Source organism: Coffea arabica, chromosome 3e, assembly GCF_036785885.1.
Source record: "Coffea arabica cultivar ET-39 chromosome 3e, Coffea Arabica ET-39 HiFi, whole genome shotgun sequence".
Taxonomy (NCBI): Eukaryota; Viridiplantae; Streptophyta; class Magnoliopsida; order Gentianales; family Rubiaceae; genus Coffea; species Coffea arabica.
In genome coordinates, this window is record NC_092315.1 from 38,182,616 (window position 1) to 38,199,319 (window position 16,704).

General features: G+C 31.4%; 1 protein-coding gene across 2 annotated transcripts; it reads left to right on the forward strand.

Annotated features, from left to right (window-relative positions):
* Positions 1-5,533: 5,533 nt before the first annotated feature.
* LOC140038726 (uncharacterized) lies at positions 5,534-7,499 on the forward strand. 2 transcript variants are annotated; one of them, XM_072084009.1, is made up of 3 exons: positions 5,534-5,913; positions 6,046-6,125; positions 6,779-7,499. In XM_072084009.1, exons 1-3 carry the CDS (start codon positions 5,849-5,851, stop codon positions 7,339-7,341), a joined length of 708 nt encoding a protein of 235 aa, XP_071940110.1. In that variant the 5' UTR covers positions 5,534-5,848; the 3' UTR covers positions 7,342-7,499. The 2 variants fall into 2 exon arrangements, with proteins under 2 accessions (XP_071940110.1, XP_071940111.1); XM_072084010.1 differs by having other exon boundaries at positions 6,049-6,125.
* Positions 7,500-16,704: the final 9,205 nt, after the last annotated feature.

Genomic DNA, 16,704 nt, shown 5'->3' on the forward strand with positions numbered 1-16,704 from the left:
ATTTTGATTATGGCTAACCTTACAAAACAAGAGTTCATTCCTCTTGATATTTCTGGAAGAAATTACTTATTATGGGCAATGGATGTGGAGATTCATCTTAAATCCATGGGTCATGGAAAAATCATTGCCAAAGATAATGATGCAACAAGCCAAGACCGTGCAAAAGTTATGATATTCCTTCATTACCATCCTGATGAAGGGCTAAAAACTAAACATCTGACGATCAAGAATCCACTGGACCTTTGAAATAATTTAAAAGAAAGATTCGACTACCTAAAGTTGGTCATTCTTCCAAACTTAGATATGGCTAGATTCATCTACAGTTGCAAGATTTCAAAACCGTTAGTGTATATAATTCAACCATGTTTAGAATTATGTCTCAGTTAAAATTATGTGGTGAAAATATAATTGATGAGAATATGTTGAATAAAATATTTTTCACATTTCATGTTTCGAATGTGCTCTTGCAGCAGCAATATCGAGAGAAAGGATTTAAAAAATATTCTAAACTTAATGAATGTCTTTTGTTGTTTGAACAAAATAACGAATTATTATTGAAAAATCATAAGTCCCGACCAACAGGTGTTAGTCCGTTCCTTGAAGTAAATGTGACACAATCTTCACATTCTAGACATGGCAGTAGTTGTGGAAGAGGCTGTGAATGTGACCACGGTCGAGAACATGGGCGTGATCGTGATAAATTTATGTCTTACCACCATGATCATAACCATGGCAAGAAACAAAATAATCGCCAGAAGTTGGTTGAGAAGAAAAATCATGAAAATAAAAGTTACAGATGTGGCATGGAAGACCATTGGTCCAGTAACTGTTGTACAGTGGAGTATCTTGTTGAACTTTATCAAGTGATTGAAAAGAAAAAATAAAAATGTTGAGACAAATTTCCTCGATCAAAAGAATATTTATGATGATGATGATATCTATATTGATTTAACACATCTTGACGTTGTCAATTTCTTTGCACATCCTGAAGATGCAAAATGATGTGACAAATACCCAATGAGTGTTTAAATTTTATTCTTTTATTATTTTTGTATTTTTTATATAATTTACTTTATGAGTTATGTAATTTATGGACTTTATTAATGTTTACTTTTATTTCCTTGCTTATTTCTTGCTGAAGAAGAAATGGATGCCAAATACTTTGAATTAAATAATGGTGATGATGACATTTTTTTCATTGACAATGCAGCTACACACGCCATACTTAAACATGAAAAGTATTTTTTTCATTTGGATGTAGGAAAAACAAATGTCAATACTATATGTGGTAGTGCCAAATTGATTGAAGGATCCAAAAGAGCCATTATATTTTTCCTTGAAAGAACTAAAATTGCAATCAATAATGCACTACTTTTTACTAAGTTTCGAAAAAATTTGTTAAATTTTAAAGACATTCCCCGAAATGGATATCATATCGAGACCATGAATGAGACAAATAGTGAATATTTATTAATTACAAATATTATTTTTGGAAAGAAATATGTATTAGAAAAGCTACCTTCACTCTCCTCAGGCTTATATTATACAAAAATAAGTACAACTGAAATACATCACCTAATAGATCAGAAGTCTACTATTCCCAATAACTTTATGATTTAATAGGATTGCCTTGGACATCTTAGTTCTATAATGATGAGGCAAACAATCGAAAATTCATATGGCCATTCAGTAAAAGGTCAAAAAGTGTTAAATTCTAATGAATTCTCATGTGTTGTTTGTACTCAAAAGAAAATTAATTATTAGACCATCACCAGCAAAAGTAGGAATTAAATCTCCTACATTTCAAAAACAAATTCATAGTGATATATGTGGATCATTCAGATTTTTTATAGTACTAATTAATGCATTAACAAGATGGTCACATATATGTTTATTATCTACTCGCAACTAGGCGTTTGTGAAATTGCTTGCTCAAATAATTAAATTACGAGCATAATTTTCTGATCATCCAATTAAGATAATTCGTCTAAATAATGTTGGCAAATATTCGTCATATACTTTAGACGATTATTGCATATTTGAGCATCCTGTAACTTATGTTCATATTATGAGCACAATTTTCTGATCATCCAATTAAGATAATTCATCTAAATAATATTGGTAAATATTCGTCACATACTTTAGACGATTATATATTGCATGTTAGTTGAAATAGCTGTTGAGCATCCTGTAACTTATGTTCATATACAAAATGATCTAATCGAATTATTTATTAAATGGCTAAATTAATTACTATATCATTACTAATGAGATATAAATTCCCTCTATCTACTTGGAGGCATGCCATATTATATGCAGCAACACTTGTGAGAATTAGACCGACAAGTTATAATGCTTATTTTTTCCAACAATTGGCGTTTGGTGATATGACTAATATTTCTCATTTGAGAACTTTCGGTTGTGCAGTTTTTGTTCCAATTGTACCCCCCCTAACATACGTAAATTGGGCCGAAAATTGAAAATATATGTTGGATATGAATCACCTTTTACAATTAAATATGTTAAACCATTAACTGGTGATTTATTTATTGCAAGATTTGTATATTGTCATTTTGATGAATCATATTTTTCGATAGGGTAAAAAACAAAAAAACCCCCTATGATAAGCCTAATACACAAAAAAACCCCTTATGGTTTCAAAATATACAACACGACACCTCATGTTTTGAACTAAATTGTAAAGGTGACGGAATCTGTTAAATTTAACGAAAATGACTTATTGGAACCTAAAAAAAAAATTTTATACCTAATTTTTATCAAATATACCTATTCTACCCCTTAACCCTTAATTCTCTCTATTTAGAGAATAAAACAAATGATTTTTTTGAGTTGTCTTTTGCTTTATTATATCAGGGCATTTTGGTCATTTTGTTCATTTCCGTCAAGTTTAACGGATTCCGTTACCTTTACAATTTAGTTCAAAGCATGAGGAGTTGTGTTGTATATTTTGAAACTATGGGAGACTTTTCTGTGTATTAGGTTTATCACAGGGTGGTTTTTTTGTTTTTTACCCTTTTCGATATTAAGGGGAGAAAAGGATCAATCAAAAAAGAAAATTATTTAAAAAGTATCATTATATTTCCTTGATCCTTGTACAAAATAATATAAACTGAAAATTCAAAGAATTATTCATTTGCAAAACATTGCAAATCAATTATCAGATGCTTTTAGTAACGTCAGAAGAGTTACTAAATTATATATTCCTGCAAAAAATATTTCGATTAAAATTGATATTCCAAAAGAACAAATTACAAGTGTTAATTAATCTAAAACACGCATGAAGCGTGGAAGATCTCTTGGTTCCAAAGATAAAAATTGTTGGAAGAAAGGATAATTAAATAACAATAAAATTGAGATGTCACTAATTGATCATAGACTTCAAAATACTACAAATGATAAAATTCAACCTCCTGAAAAGTTAGCTCCGGAAGAGTAGACCCCTGACGAGGATGAAATTATTGAAATATTAATAAATTTTGTCACTACAGGAAAAAGTTAGAACCGAAAAAAATAATTATTGATGATATTTACATATAGTGTAGCACTTAAAATTATGAAAAAAAGATGAGGATCATGAATCTCGATCAGTTGATGACTGTCAGCGAAGAAATGATTGACCGAAATGGAAAGAAACTATTCAGTCCAAATTGGACTCATTAGTTAAAAGAAAAGTTTTTGAACCTATCGTTCGAACACCTGAAAGTGTAAATGGATATTTTTAAAGAAAAAAAATAAGAAAAATGAAATTGTGAGATACAAAGCAAGGTTTGTAGTCTAATGATTTTCACAAAGACTTGAATTTGATTATGATGAGACATATTCACCTGGATACGATTACATTCAGATATCTTACGAGTTTAGTAATGTATGAACATTTAGATATGTGCCTAATGGATATAGTCACTACTTATTTATATGGGAATCTTAATAACGGTATTTATATAAAAATTTCTTAAGGATTTACCTAAAGCATGTAAATCAAATTCCAAAAATATTTATTCTATAAAATTGCAAAGATCTTTGTATGGGTTTAAACAATCTGAATGTATGTGGTATAATCATCTCAGTGAATATTTAATTAAAGAAGGTTATACCAATGACCCAATATGTCCATATATTTTTATAAAAAAATGGATTAAATTTTATAATGTAAGTTGATGATCTTAATTTAATTGAAACTCCTAAAGACGTCCAGAAGATTGTCGAGTATTTGATGAAAGAATTTATGATCAAGAATTTTGGAAAGACTAGATTTTACCTTAATTTACAGATTGAGCATTTAGAATGTGAAATTTTTGTCCACCAAACTGCTTATATCCAGAAGGTGTTAAAGTAGTTTTATATGGATAAAATTCATTCATTAAGTACCCCGATGATCATTAGGTATCCTTTGAGACCAAAAGCGGAAGATGAAGAGATTTTTGGTGCTAAAGTCCCATATCTCAGTGCAATTTATGTACTAATGTATCTTACTAATTGTACAAGATCAGATATATCATTTGTTATAAATCTATTAGTAAGATTTATTTCCTCTCCTATAAGATGACATTGGAATGGTATTAAGTATATATTTTTTTTATTTTCAAAGAACAGTTGATCTTGGCCTATTTTATTTAAATAAATCTCAACATGAATTATTGGATTGTGCCGATACTGGATATTTATCTAACCCACATAAAACAAGATCTCAAATTGGATATTTCTTGGCTATTTACAAAATAGTCAATAGCAACTACTTCTTCTAATCATACTGAGATAATGGCAATTCATGAGATTAATCGAAAATGTGTTTGGTTAAAATAAATGACCCATTATATTCAAAACAATAGTGGGTTATCTTTTGAAAAAGAAAATCCTCCGATTACATTGTATGAAGATAATGCAACTTGTACAGCCCAATTGAAAGTATGATATATTTAAAGAGATAGAACAAAACATATTTTTATCAAAATTCTTCTTTACCCATGATCTGCAAAAGAATGGTGAAATCGATGTGCAACATATTTGATCTAGTATTAATCTAGCAAATTTATTGATTAAGGCATTGCTGACTACAACATTTGAAAAATTGGTGAAAAATATTGGAATGCATCGACTAAGAGATCTCAAATGATGTTTAAATCAGGGGGAGAATTTTGAACACAAGAATAGTGTACTCTTTTTTCTTCATTAGGATTTTTTCCATTGAATTTTTTCTTAATAAGGTTTTAACAAGACATATTTTTTATGTAATAGACATTCAAAGGGAAGTGTTATGGAATAATTTAATATTGTAAATGTCAATCACATTTGTCTTATCCCCTAGATGATGACAAATATTTCATATTGTTCGAGATGATAAAATTATCACGACTTTCGAAATGATAGAGATGGCACGACTTTCAATAAAATTATTATAATTTTTTATAAAGCTGCATGATTATCGATAAAGCCATCACGTCTCACGAAACGTAAGATTGTATCACTATCTTGAAGAAACTAGCTGCTATACTTTCTCCTATAAATACGGATTACCCCTTTTGTAACAAAGTGATAGAAAACTGAAGTTTCATTTGAGTGAATGAAATAATAGCTCTCTTCTTATATTTTTCTTATCCTTAACTCTTTAATTTCCTTGTTTTCTCAACATATTATCCACCACATAAAAATTCAAATCTTGTATCATGATAGCATTAGATTTGTAACAAAAACCATCTTTTCTACAACTATAAATACTCAGCTAATAAGCAAACACCAGCATCTCTCATTTCTCTCATTCCATTTTCTCTTCCCAAATTCAAAATTCTCCCTCCTTTTATTCTCTCTCACACACTCACACATTCCATACATGCAGACACACACTAAGTTTTCCTGGAAGATGCAAGGAGGAGGAGGAGGATTGATGCTGCTCAAGTAAGCAATTACTCATCTAGTTCTGTATTTTTAGTACTAGATGAAAGATGATAATTAATCAAGTCAAAACTGATGAATTTTCTTTGGTTTTTTCCTGCTTTTTCCTCTTGTGATGATGGAATTTGAGCTTAGAAGTTGTGAAGGAGAGTCGTGGTTCCAGTTGAAGAACCTCGTCGATTATGATCAGTTGTTTCATGCTCTGACTACTCCTGGTAACTCTAGTTCTTCACCATGCCTTAGCCGCCATTTTCTTTGGTTTGAAAATTTTTTCTGAATTTTCGAGAAAAATAACTTGTTTGACTTTGCTATTATTTACTTTTGAGTGCGAATTCAACTTTGAAGCTATTGAGTCTGATGATAAGTTAGTTCACTTCTGCTTTTCTATAATATCATTCGATCTAACTTCACCGTCGAAAAGAAATGACAAATTTTAAATTTCTGCATAATAGTATAATTCTGCTCAATTTGACAATTTAGAAGATAGATTTCACAAGGAATTGAAGTTTGTTTTTCAGATATTTAACATGTAAATATGTGTTATTGATCAAACAATTAAGCAATCTATATAATCTATGCTCCTCAATAGTGAATGTTTTTTTTATTTCCCTCTTATTTTTTAATGTGATGTCAAAAACATGATTTTCTTTGTGTATTTGTTAGTTAATATTAGTATATTTTAGTTTAATATTATGATTCATTCAATTTTTACTGAAATTGAGAAAGTGATTCAGTCAAATTTTATGACGATTCAGTAACTGGACCTTTTCATGAGAGAATTTAATCTAGACTATATAGGCTCAATTTGTCAAAGGAATTAAAGTTTTCATTCTACAACAATTCATCATTATATTATGTTGTATTGTAGGATATGAATGTATCATGGCGACAGATTCTCCATCGGATTCTTCATTTTTTACTCTTAGGAGTCCTTCAACTAATCATTGGAAATTTGGGGGTGAGGTACTTGATGAGGATAATGGAAGAGATGATGGACCTGATGTAGGAGAGAATGATTTAGAAAATATAAATGAACTGATTGGTCTCACCATTCCAATAGTTGAGAGAAATATTGATGGTAGCGAATGCATACTGGATGAGATGAATTTAAGGAGCTCCATTGGATATTATAGTTTTGCTAAAGAGTTGAGCAAATTGTATAAAGGAAGCCAACCAATAAGTGCCATAGCACATGTCTTGTGGCCTTGTCTTGGATATGAAACACACTACATAACAGATGGTGGGAAAGAGTTGGATCCAAATTTTTCGACAAGTCTGAAATGTATTGTGGTCCAAATTCAACATATCTCTGACAATAATGTGTTTCTTGTCCATTTTCAAGTAGTTGATGAAGTGATTACTGAATATAAGATCTCTCGGAGGTTCATTACATATTTCAAAGTATTTGTTGTAATAGTTCATATGCTATAGTCAAGTTGGGAACGAATTGAGCCACGTGATCCAAGCCAAGTGACTGATGGAAGTATGATTGGCTTGTGTTTTATAGACTTTTTTAATGTTCATGGTTATAATTTGGATATTCCAAATATTTTTTCTTGGGATGTATCAAAAGATGAAAATTGGAATAATGAGGAAGAGAAAAATAATGATAAAGATGATGATAGAGATAATGGTGAGATGGAGGATGAAAATGATAAGGAAGAAAAGATTGAGGAGGAGGATGAGAACCGTGATGAATATGATAATGATGCTGACGATGATGATGATGACAATGCAAAAGATTTTCTGCACATTATTATCATCATCGTCGTCACTATTAGGGGAAAGAAAGCATTAGGGGCATCCATACTTTAACATTTACCTAAACAAATGTAGATATGAATAGTATCCATAACTCTATTTTAGTCATAGTTGGTTGAGTTTTCTATATCAGTTATAGTGTGCTGTGTTGATTTTTAGTATAATTGTCTTTCTTCTTTGCTGGATGTTATGGTTTCCATATCCTGCAACATTATATTCAGGAAGTAATATAACAGTGAAATTCTTGTCTATTGAAGTTCTTGTTTACACTTTACATAGACTAAATTTGGCCTGACATTTTTGCTAACTTGGTTCCTGTTTCTAACAAGATAAAAATTGAAGAAGATCCTAAAACAAAATTTCTTATCCTTTTGAACTCTCATCTTATCATCTAAGGAGTATAGCATATTGGATTGAACAGTCAAGAAAATGAGTCTGCAACACCTCTCCCTCATTAATCCCTTGTCAATTAATTTGCCTCACTGCATTATGGATTGAATGCTTACTTAGCATTGTAAACTTTCAGAAGACTAATAGTATAAAATCCAAAGAAAAAAATATCTGATTTTGTTGTGTTAGATGCAATGATACAAAAATTTTGCCAATTACTTCCAAAAACAGCCTTTTGTTTCTCTCCACCTTTCATTTTCTATTTTACCTCCAGATAAGTCTACATTGATTTTGATTTACTAAGATTATTATGTGGATATCAGCCTGCAAAAGTACCGTGCACAGAGTTCCATGAAAAGAAACTGGAAAAAGTGCAGTATCATTTGTTGATTCTACCTGACTAATAACTTGCTAGTACTTATCTAGTATGCTCCGGTCATCAGTCATTTTCTATGTCCTTTTAAGGTTTTAATAGTTGTGTTATCATTTATGCAGGAGAAGTTTGATTGTAGATAAGTATAATTTAATCAAGTCAGCTAAAGATGCATATAGATCCAACATTTCATTTAGAATTCATATTTTATGAAGGACAAATTTAATGTTCATTGGCTGGATTTACAGGTCTCTGATCTTCATATTTCTACTCTAATGTATCATTTTGTACTTTTGATATGTCGCTACAACCCCTTACTTTTGATGTTTAAGCACATACATAGTTTCCTAATCTATCAAATATGTCGGTTGGACTGAAGATATATAATTCTACTAACATTTGAGTCCTAAACTCATTCTGACTTAAACTATTAACTCAAGCATTGTATTTAGATTTGATTAGTTATAACACTCTGCTTGGTAAATTATCTTTTAGAGGTTGTCACTTTTAAAAACTAAGTCAAGCATGGACAGATTGTCACTAAAAAGTTAAGTCATTTTTAAATTGTCTTTTAGAGGTTGTCAACCTATGCTAAGATAAATTTAAACCAATATTCAAGAATGTCCTCTTAAGAAACTTAGTTATGGAGGAAGATTGTAATTGATCAAATCTGTGCTACTTGGAAACTCACATGAACTGCTCCAACATCTTTATCCTACCGGAGAAACTTATCCAGAAGATTGAGAGATTGCTAAATTGATTTTTGTCAGTAGAAGAGATCAGACCACATTTTTCTGCTAAAATTTGTAGGAAGCCATTTGATAAGGGAAGGCTGGGGCTTCTTGATTTAGAGATTTGGAATCAAGTGTTGATACATTTAACATTGCTCAAAGGAAGGTGCTTTTGGACTGTAAATATTTCTACAAACTATTTTTGGGCTCAAAGGCAACTTTTGCAATTAAAATCACTATCTTTAACTCATATAGAAGCCATGGTGGGGAATGGACCAGATATTTTTTTGTGGCATGATAACTAACACCCTTGTGGCCTTTTTTTGAACTATTTTTCTGATAGAGTTGTGAGCCACGTGAGTGATTGTAAGTCAGCTAAGGTGGTTAACCTTATTTTTTATAGTTTATGACCCTAGCCAGTAGGTAGGAGATGCACTGCCTAGGTTAATCAAATTATTTCTGCTATAGATTTCTTGCCTAATGTTGCTATCTCTGATTCAGTCTGATTGTTGAAGTCAAAATCTAGTATGTTTTCAACCAACTCTACTGTTAAAGTCCCCAAAGGGACAAAACATTCTTGTCACAGGTTGCTTGTTTTCCTACAATCCAACACCCCGTGCGGCACTAGCACACGTTCAAGTCTTAAACTATAAACACTTGGCTAGTTCAGTCTTAACACAAAATGTGCGAAAATAATGCGCAAGTGCAAGAGTAGTAGGCAAGGAGAGAAGTATGTGTGGCAAAGGAAAGCTTATATTACAAGGTTGCCAAAAATTACTACAAATGAAAGGGTTTGGCCTATTTATAGACAAGTCAAGAAACTAACACAACTGTAGAGTTTTCTACAAAGTGTACACCTAAGCATTCTCTAGAACTCTTTACACAAGTTTATATGTACACTTGGACCCTAGAATTATCTACACAAGTCTATACTTATCCACAAAGTTCTAAACTTATGTACAAGGCTCTTGAATACCCTAGAAGGTTCCATAAGTTTCTAACATGTGCTACACAACTTTAACAACTTGTGGCACATCCCTCATAGGTTCACTGGTGCAAGCTTGTTTTGGTTCGAGGGTTTTGTTCCATCTTTTTCTTTCATTTTGTGGCTTGTATGTCATATTAGACTACTGCTAATCATCTCAATAGATGAAATGTTCTTAATAAAGATCCTATGTTTGTGCTATGTGGTTTGATGGATGAATCGCATAATCATCTCTATTATGAATGCCCTCTTTCTACAGCTATCTGGAGTAAGATTATCCCTTTGATTGAGGAGCTGGATTGGCTTTGTCGTCATGTAATGAAAAATTCATTTAGTGAAAATGTTAAGGGAATTACATTTGATGTTAAGGTATGCCATATTAGGAGGATGCACAACAAAATAAATTTTAAGGGAGTTCATGTGCTGGTTTGAAGAATAGTGGAGAAATTTATAGCAAAATTGCAGTATGGACTATGACTCCCAAGAACAAAGAAAATTGGTCATGGCTCTTGAATAGGGACTTCTCGAGTCGATTCCTGTGTAAGTGTGCACTATACATGATTTCCTGTAGGATATTCATTTTGCCTTGTAAATAGTCTTACTAGGTTGTTATATTCTCTTTCTTTCTATTTCAGCCAATTTAATTAAAAAATAAAGCCAATCAGATTCTGAAGTTAGAATTAAAGTACTAGACAGAATCTGAATTATCTCCTCCACTTGTACAATCCTTCTCCTTCTTTTAGGCCATTTCCAATCATTACCTTGCATTATACACCTCTTTGTGTTTTGGTATTCATATCTTGGAGCTTTCCAATAATAACATGATTGAAAAAACACTTGATTTCAGACAAACCAATAGAAAGCTTAGATAGATACAACTGCAATCCAAGAGACTCGAGAAATCTTTAGCATCACTTCAGCCCGATATTCAAATACTTGGTCTCTCAAAAATTTTTCTTACAGAAAAATTTCACTAGATGGTGATACTGAAACAGCAAATATAAAGACGCCTTATCTCCAACTTAGTGATAATCTTTTGGTAAATAGTATCCCCAAAGACTTTTACAATGTTGGAGACATTAGTGGAATTGGATCTGTCCGACAATCAATTGTCAGGAAAACTTCCTCCATATTTGGGGGAACATGAGAGATTTAACCTTTGCTAAAATTGGCAAATAGCAGGCTATGTGGTGAAATTTCAGGTTCACTGGGTAAACTAGAGAGTTCAACTATTGCTTTTGAATGGAAACAAATTCGTTGGGAAGCTTCCATCATTAATGCAGAATTTGACGGGTTTACAAATTCTCAATCTTTATGAAAATGACCCAAATGATATTATACTAGATGGATCAGGGAAAAGCTATCAGTTCTAATGTTTTTGAAGCTTAAGGTGAATAATTTCCAAGGAGGCATTTTTCGTAAACTCTGCCAACTTTCAATTCTCAAGCCTTCAAGTGCTAAATCTAGCAAAGAATAATTTAACTGTAATTATTCAATTGTGTTATAACAATTTCAGCATGATTGGTACATGGTTTCCACATAGCATTTTTGTATTCTAGTTTTTCAACAAGCACGCTTGTAAACTTGATAAGGAAACAAACTTAAGTTTTCACAAAATCTGATATATGTCAAGTCCATGAGTCTTTTTGAAAATAGCTTAGTTGGAGAAATCGCTGAAGAGATCATGGATATTGTTGAGTCATAGAGTTTGATTTTGCGAGGAACTATAAGCGAAAGGATTCTCAAAAGATTGGCAATCTGAAGAAACTCGGTATCTTGACTTACTCCTGAATGAACTTTTTGGTGCAATTTATCAAAGCTTGTCATGTATAAAGACATTGAGCTACCTGAATTTGTCCTACAATGATCTATGAGAGGGTGAATACCATTAGGAAATGAACTTCCAAATTTCAACTAATCCATCTATATATGAAATGTCTACTAGAATCTACAGCAAGCCACTTACAAACAGCTGCCTGGAAGATGAATTGCCAACAGGAAATAGAAAAGATTTCAAGTGCAAAATTACTGGTGAAGAGGACGATTTAGCATTTTTTTTTTTTTGCTGGCTTAGGACCTGCAGGCTTTGCTATTGGCCTCTTGGGAATTTTTGGCAGCCTTCTTTTCAAGAAGTTATGGCTACCAATCTTAACTTTATAAGAAGATAAAGAGCCTTCACATTCTTGATATTATTGCATACTAATTTTGGTCTATTTTTGCTAAATCTCCTAAACTTTATGAGGCAGCCAATCTTAACTTTCCTTTTTTTTCTTTCCTTCCAGGTGCTTTAGTACTAAGTAGAGATTATTGCTATAATTTTAGAAAAAAAAAAAAGAAAATCTAGAGTGTTTGAATAGTCTCTCCAAATCACAATTGAATACGAGCAATTAAAAAAAACAATGTCTATGCTAACTCTAAACGTGTTAGATATAACTGTCTATTTGTATGACAATCGCTCAATCCGTGATTAGCAAAACCAAAAAGTCTGTGTGCAGCATTGTTTCCATACTTCAAATTCGGGCTTTTTCTCGTTTTCCCCCCTCTTGTTAACAATATATTACCACAAAAAAAAAAGAGATGCAAAAACAAAGCGGAAAATTAGTTTGGGTTTGAGACAAGCAAAGTTAGAGTTAATGCTGAATTGCTGATTACTAAGAGAGGAGAAAGAATAGAGACCAAAACTTAGGGACCATGTAAAGATTTTTTCTTATTTTTTAGGCAATTTATCTAACAAGTTAGAGATACTTCCTCATTTAAGTGAATTGCTTGAATGCTCTACTCCCTACCTCTTTACTAAATTTTAGAATTGTGCATTCAACCTATTTTGTAACCTTTTTCCGTTTATCTAAAGTCTTGTTTCATGAGTTGAAAATTTGAAGTTATTTCACATGCGTGTATCTTTCAAAATTGCATAATATGTGATGCGATTATCATTCATAACAAAAAAATAATAATTATTTTTAAGAAGCAAAAGAAAAAAATTTGTCTCTTTGTTTACAAATATTTATTCTATTGAAAAATATGAAGTGTGCCCTAACGAATATGCTTGCATAGTATGTTTGGTATATTTCATCTTGCATCATTAGCATAAATAAGTTGCTTGGTAGATGCTATCGTATAGGTGTAAATTTCATCCTTTTTGTACATGGTTTTTATAAATTTCATGTTTGCAAGAAAGTCCTTTTTTTGTAAATTTGCTAAAATCCTTCTAATTTTTAAGTATTTACTTGTAAGGGATAGATTGATAAAGCCCCAGGAAATATCATAATCCAAAATTTGGAATTTTATAAACCACACCTTTGGTTTTTTTTCTTTTTTGTTGGGAGGGGGAATGGGGATATTCTTTTGGAATAAGGTCCATTTCTATAAACCCTAGATATTGGTCGGTCGAATGGTTTTTAGCGTAAATCAAATTAAAAATATTTAAATCAAGTTATAGTAATCATAACTCAAATCAAGTTATACTTTGGTGTGGAACAGAGATCACTTGTACAATGCAACATAAAGAAACCCTAATAATAAATTTAATAATAATAATAATAATAATTATTATTATTATTATTATTATTATTATTATCATTATTATTATCATTATCATCACTATTATTATTATCATTATGATCATCATCATCATCATCATCATCATCATCATCATCATCATCATTATTATTATTATTATCATTATTATTATTATCATTATCATTATCATTATTATTATCATTCTCATTATTATTATTATTATTATCATCATCATCATCATTTTTATTATTATTATCATTATCATTATCATTACTATTATCATTCTCATCATCATTATTATTATTATCATCATTATCATTTTTATTATTATCATTATTAGTATCATTATTATCATTATTATTATTATCATTATATCATTATTATCATCATTATTATTCTGATTATTATCATTGTTATTATTATTATCATTATCATTATCATTCTCATTATCATCATCATCATCATCATCATTATTATCATTATTAGTGCCATTATTATCATTATTATTATCATCATATCATTATTATCATCATTATTATTATGATTATTATGATTACTATCATTATCAGTGCCATTATTATCATTATTATTATCATCATTATTATTATCATTATTATCATTATTATCATTATGATGATGATGATGATGATGATGATAATGATGATGATGGTGGTGATGATGATAATGATTATTATTATTATTACTATTATTATTATTATTTGATTACTAGTTGATGACTTTCAAACCTAAATGTAAACAAAACTAAGATCCTATTTGATAATTAAATTCAACACTTAATTTTGATGGGTTTAGATCTTAAATATTCAGATGTGTCTGATAACCAAAAATAGAATATTTAAATTAATTAAGTGGTATTGAATTTTCTAAACAAAACTTGCTCCCAAAAATAAGTGATAAATCATTTACTTATCACTTAATATGATATACATTTAGATATACCAAATTTAGTACTTAACAATTCAATAACATAACGGATTCAAATTTTAAATTTCTTTTTTTTTCCCAAAACGATAGAAATTTTATTGATAAGCCAAAACCGTATGGTATTTGAGCAACGGCTCAAGCATCTTTACAAAAGTATACCTTGACATTTAAAAAAAGACATAGATTCCCTCATCATCTATTAGTATGCCTACTACATTTCCATTAATACTAATACATAAATCCATATTAACGATATTTGCTACACAAAAAGAGCACAATTCAAATAGACTTCCTAGGCTATTAATGTCTTTCACTAGTGTCAGCATTCTAATGTCTTTTGCTGCCCCCCGGTTTAATCATTGAGATTAACTATTTGTTACTCAAGTTTACTTTGATTTTTTGTCACTACTGTTCTTTTGCCTTGATTAGTGCTAACCTTATTGCTTCACTTCATCTTGTATCTTCTGACTCAAGTTTCAGTCCACTAGTACCCATTCTGCCAATGTTTGAGATCCATTTTTGGTAGCTACAACTCCAATTCCCAGCTTACTTATAGTTGTATTCTCTATAGTAGCTACCTGAATCTCAATGACATGTTGTTCCAGGTATTCACTCTCTAATCTTCTTCCTGCTTTGATTATTTCTATTGTGCTGCTATCTTCCTTCCTTTTCGTTGCCTTTCCAAATTCCATCCATTTATTCCTTGCCTTTGGCACTGTCCTGATCCCTTCCTGATGCTTCCCATTGTATTCCATATTGTTTCTGTCTTTCCAGATTTGTCAAAGTATGTTAGCTATTAGTGCCAAGTGCTCATTTCCTTCCTTCCTGCTCCTTGCATGCATTATAGTAGCCCACCATTTCCTGAAACAATCTGTTTGATTTTGATCTCTATCCCATTGGATTGGTGCTATTTGTCACACCCTCTTGGCTTGTTCGTAGTGAAACAATGCATGTTCTATGGTTTATCTTGCACAAACTGGATCTCCTTTGCATATTCTCTTCCATAGAAAGATCTTGATCTTGTGTTTTATACTCAATTCCCACATGGTTTTCCATATATACGCATTCGTATCATCAAAGCTTGTACCTCCTATTCTTGAGTCTTGTTGTTGTTTCTCCTCTTCTTTTCTCATCAAGGTTTTGTAGCAAGATTTCACTGTATACTCACCTTGCTTGTTGTGTATCCAATAATGTTTATCAACTTTCCCTTACTAGCTAATTGGTATCTTCAAAATGTTCTCTGCACCCTGCCTATTGAAGGTTCTAAAGATTATGTTCTTGTTCCATCTGTGATTATTCATGAGCTCCTAAACCTTCTGTGTGTCACAATTCAGTGGTTTAACTATTGTTGGCCTCTTATGGGGATTGTTAGGGATCCAGCTATCCCTCCAGATGTTGATGCTCTTCCCCGTGCCCACTCCTTTCATTAGTCCTTCCTTCACTATATCCCTTGCTGACATGATGTTTTGCCAGAACCATGAAATATTTTTAGGCATTTTGCAGTAAAAAATGGGGAGTCTTTTGGGTAGTATTTGGCTTTCAGTATCCTACTCACCAATAGATTTGAGTTTCTTATCAGCCTCCATACCTATTTCCCAAGTAGTGCTGTATTGAAGCCCAGACCTCTTTTTTTCCTTTATCTTGCCATTTTTGTCCAAGAGCACTAGTGCATATTTTTCTTTTCTTCTGCCTCTCCCCCTAGAAATTTGCCATCAATCCTATGATATCCTTGCATAGCTTTGCTGTTAGCTTGAAGCATGACATAGCAAAAAGGGGCATAGCCATGGTGGCTTTGCTGTTAGATTTCATATTTTAATTTTCAGACTTCAGTTCTATCACACACACCGTAAATTGGACTAAATGAAGCGAATTTCACAAAAATAACATATTTGCGCATTACGATATATTTTATTTATAGCATGAAGGATCCCGCCCTAACGTAAAAGGTCTTGTAATTTAATAAATTGGTGGCTTTTAGGGGTGGGGACTTAAAGATACACGAAATACTATTCTTTCTCAAAGGTTTTGGTTAATGGGTGCCCATTTACGAGCCTCATGTACTACTTTTTGAGAAAAATGTAATTAATTTG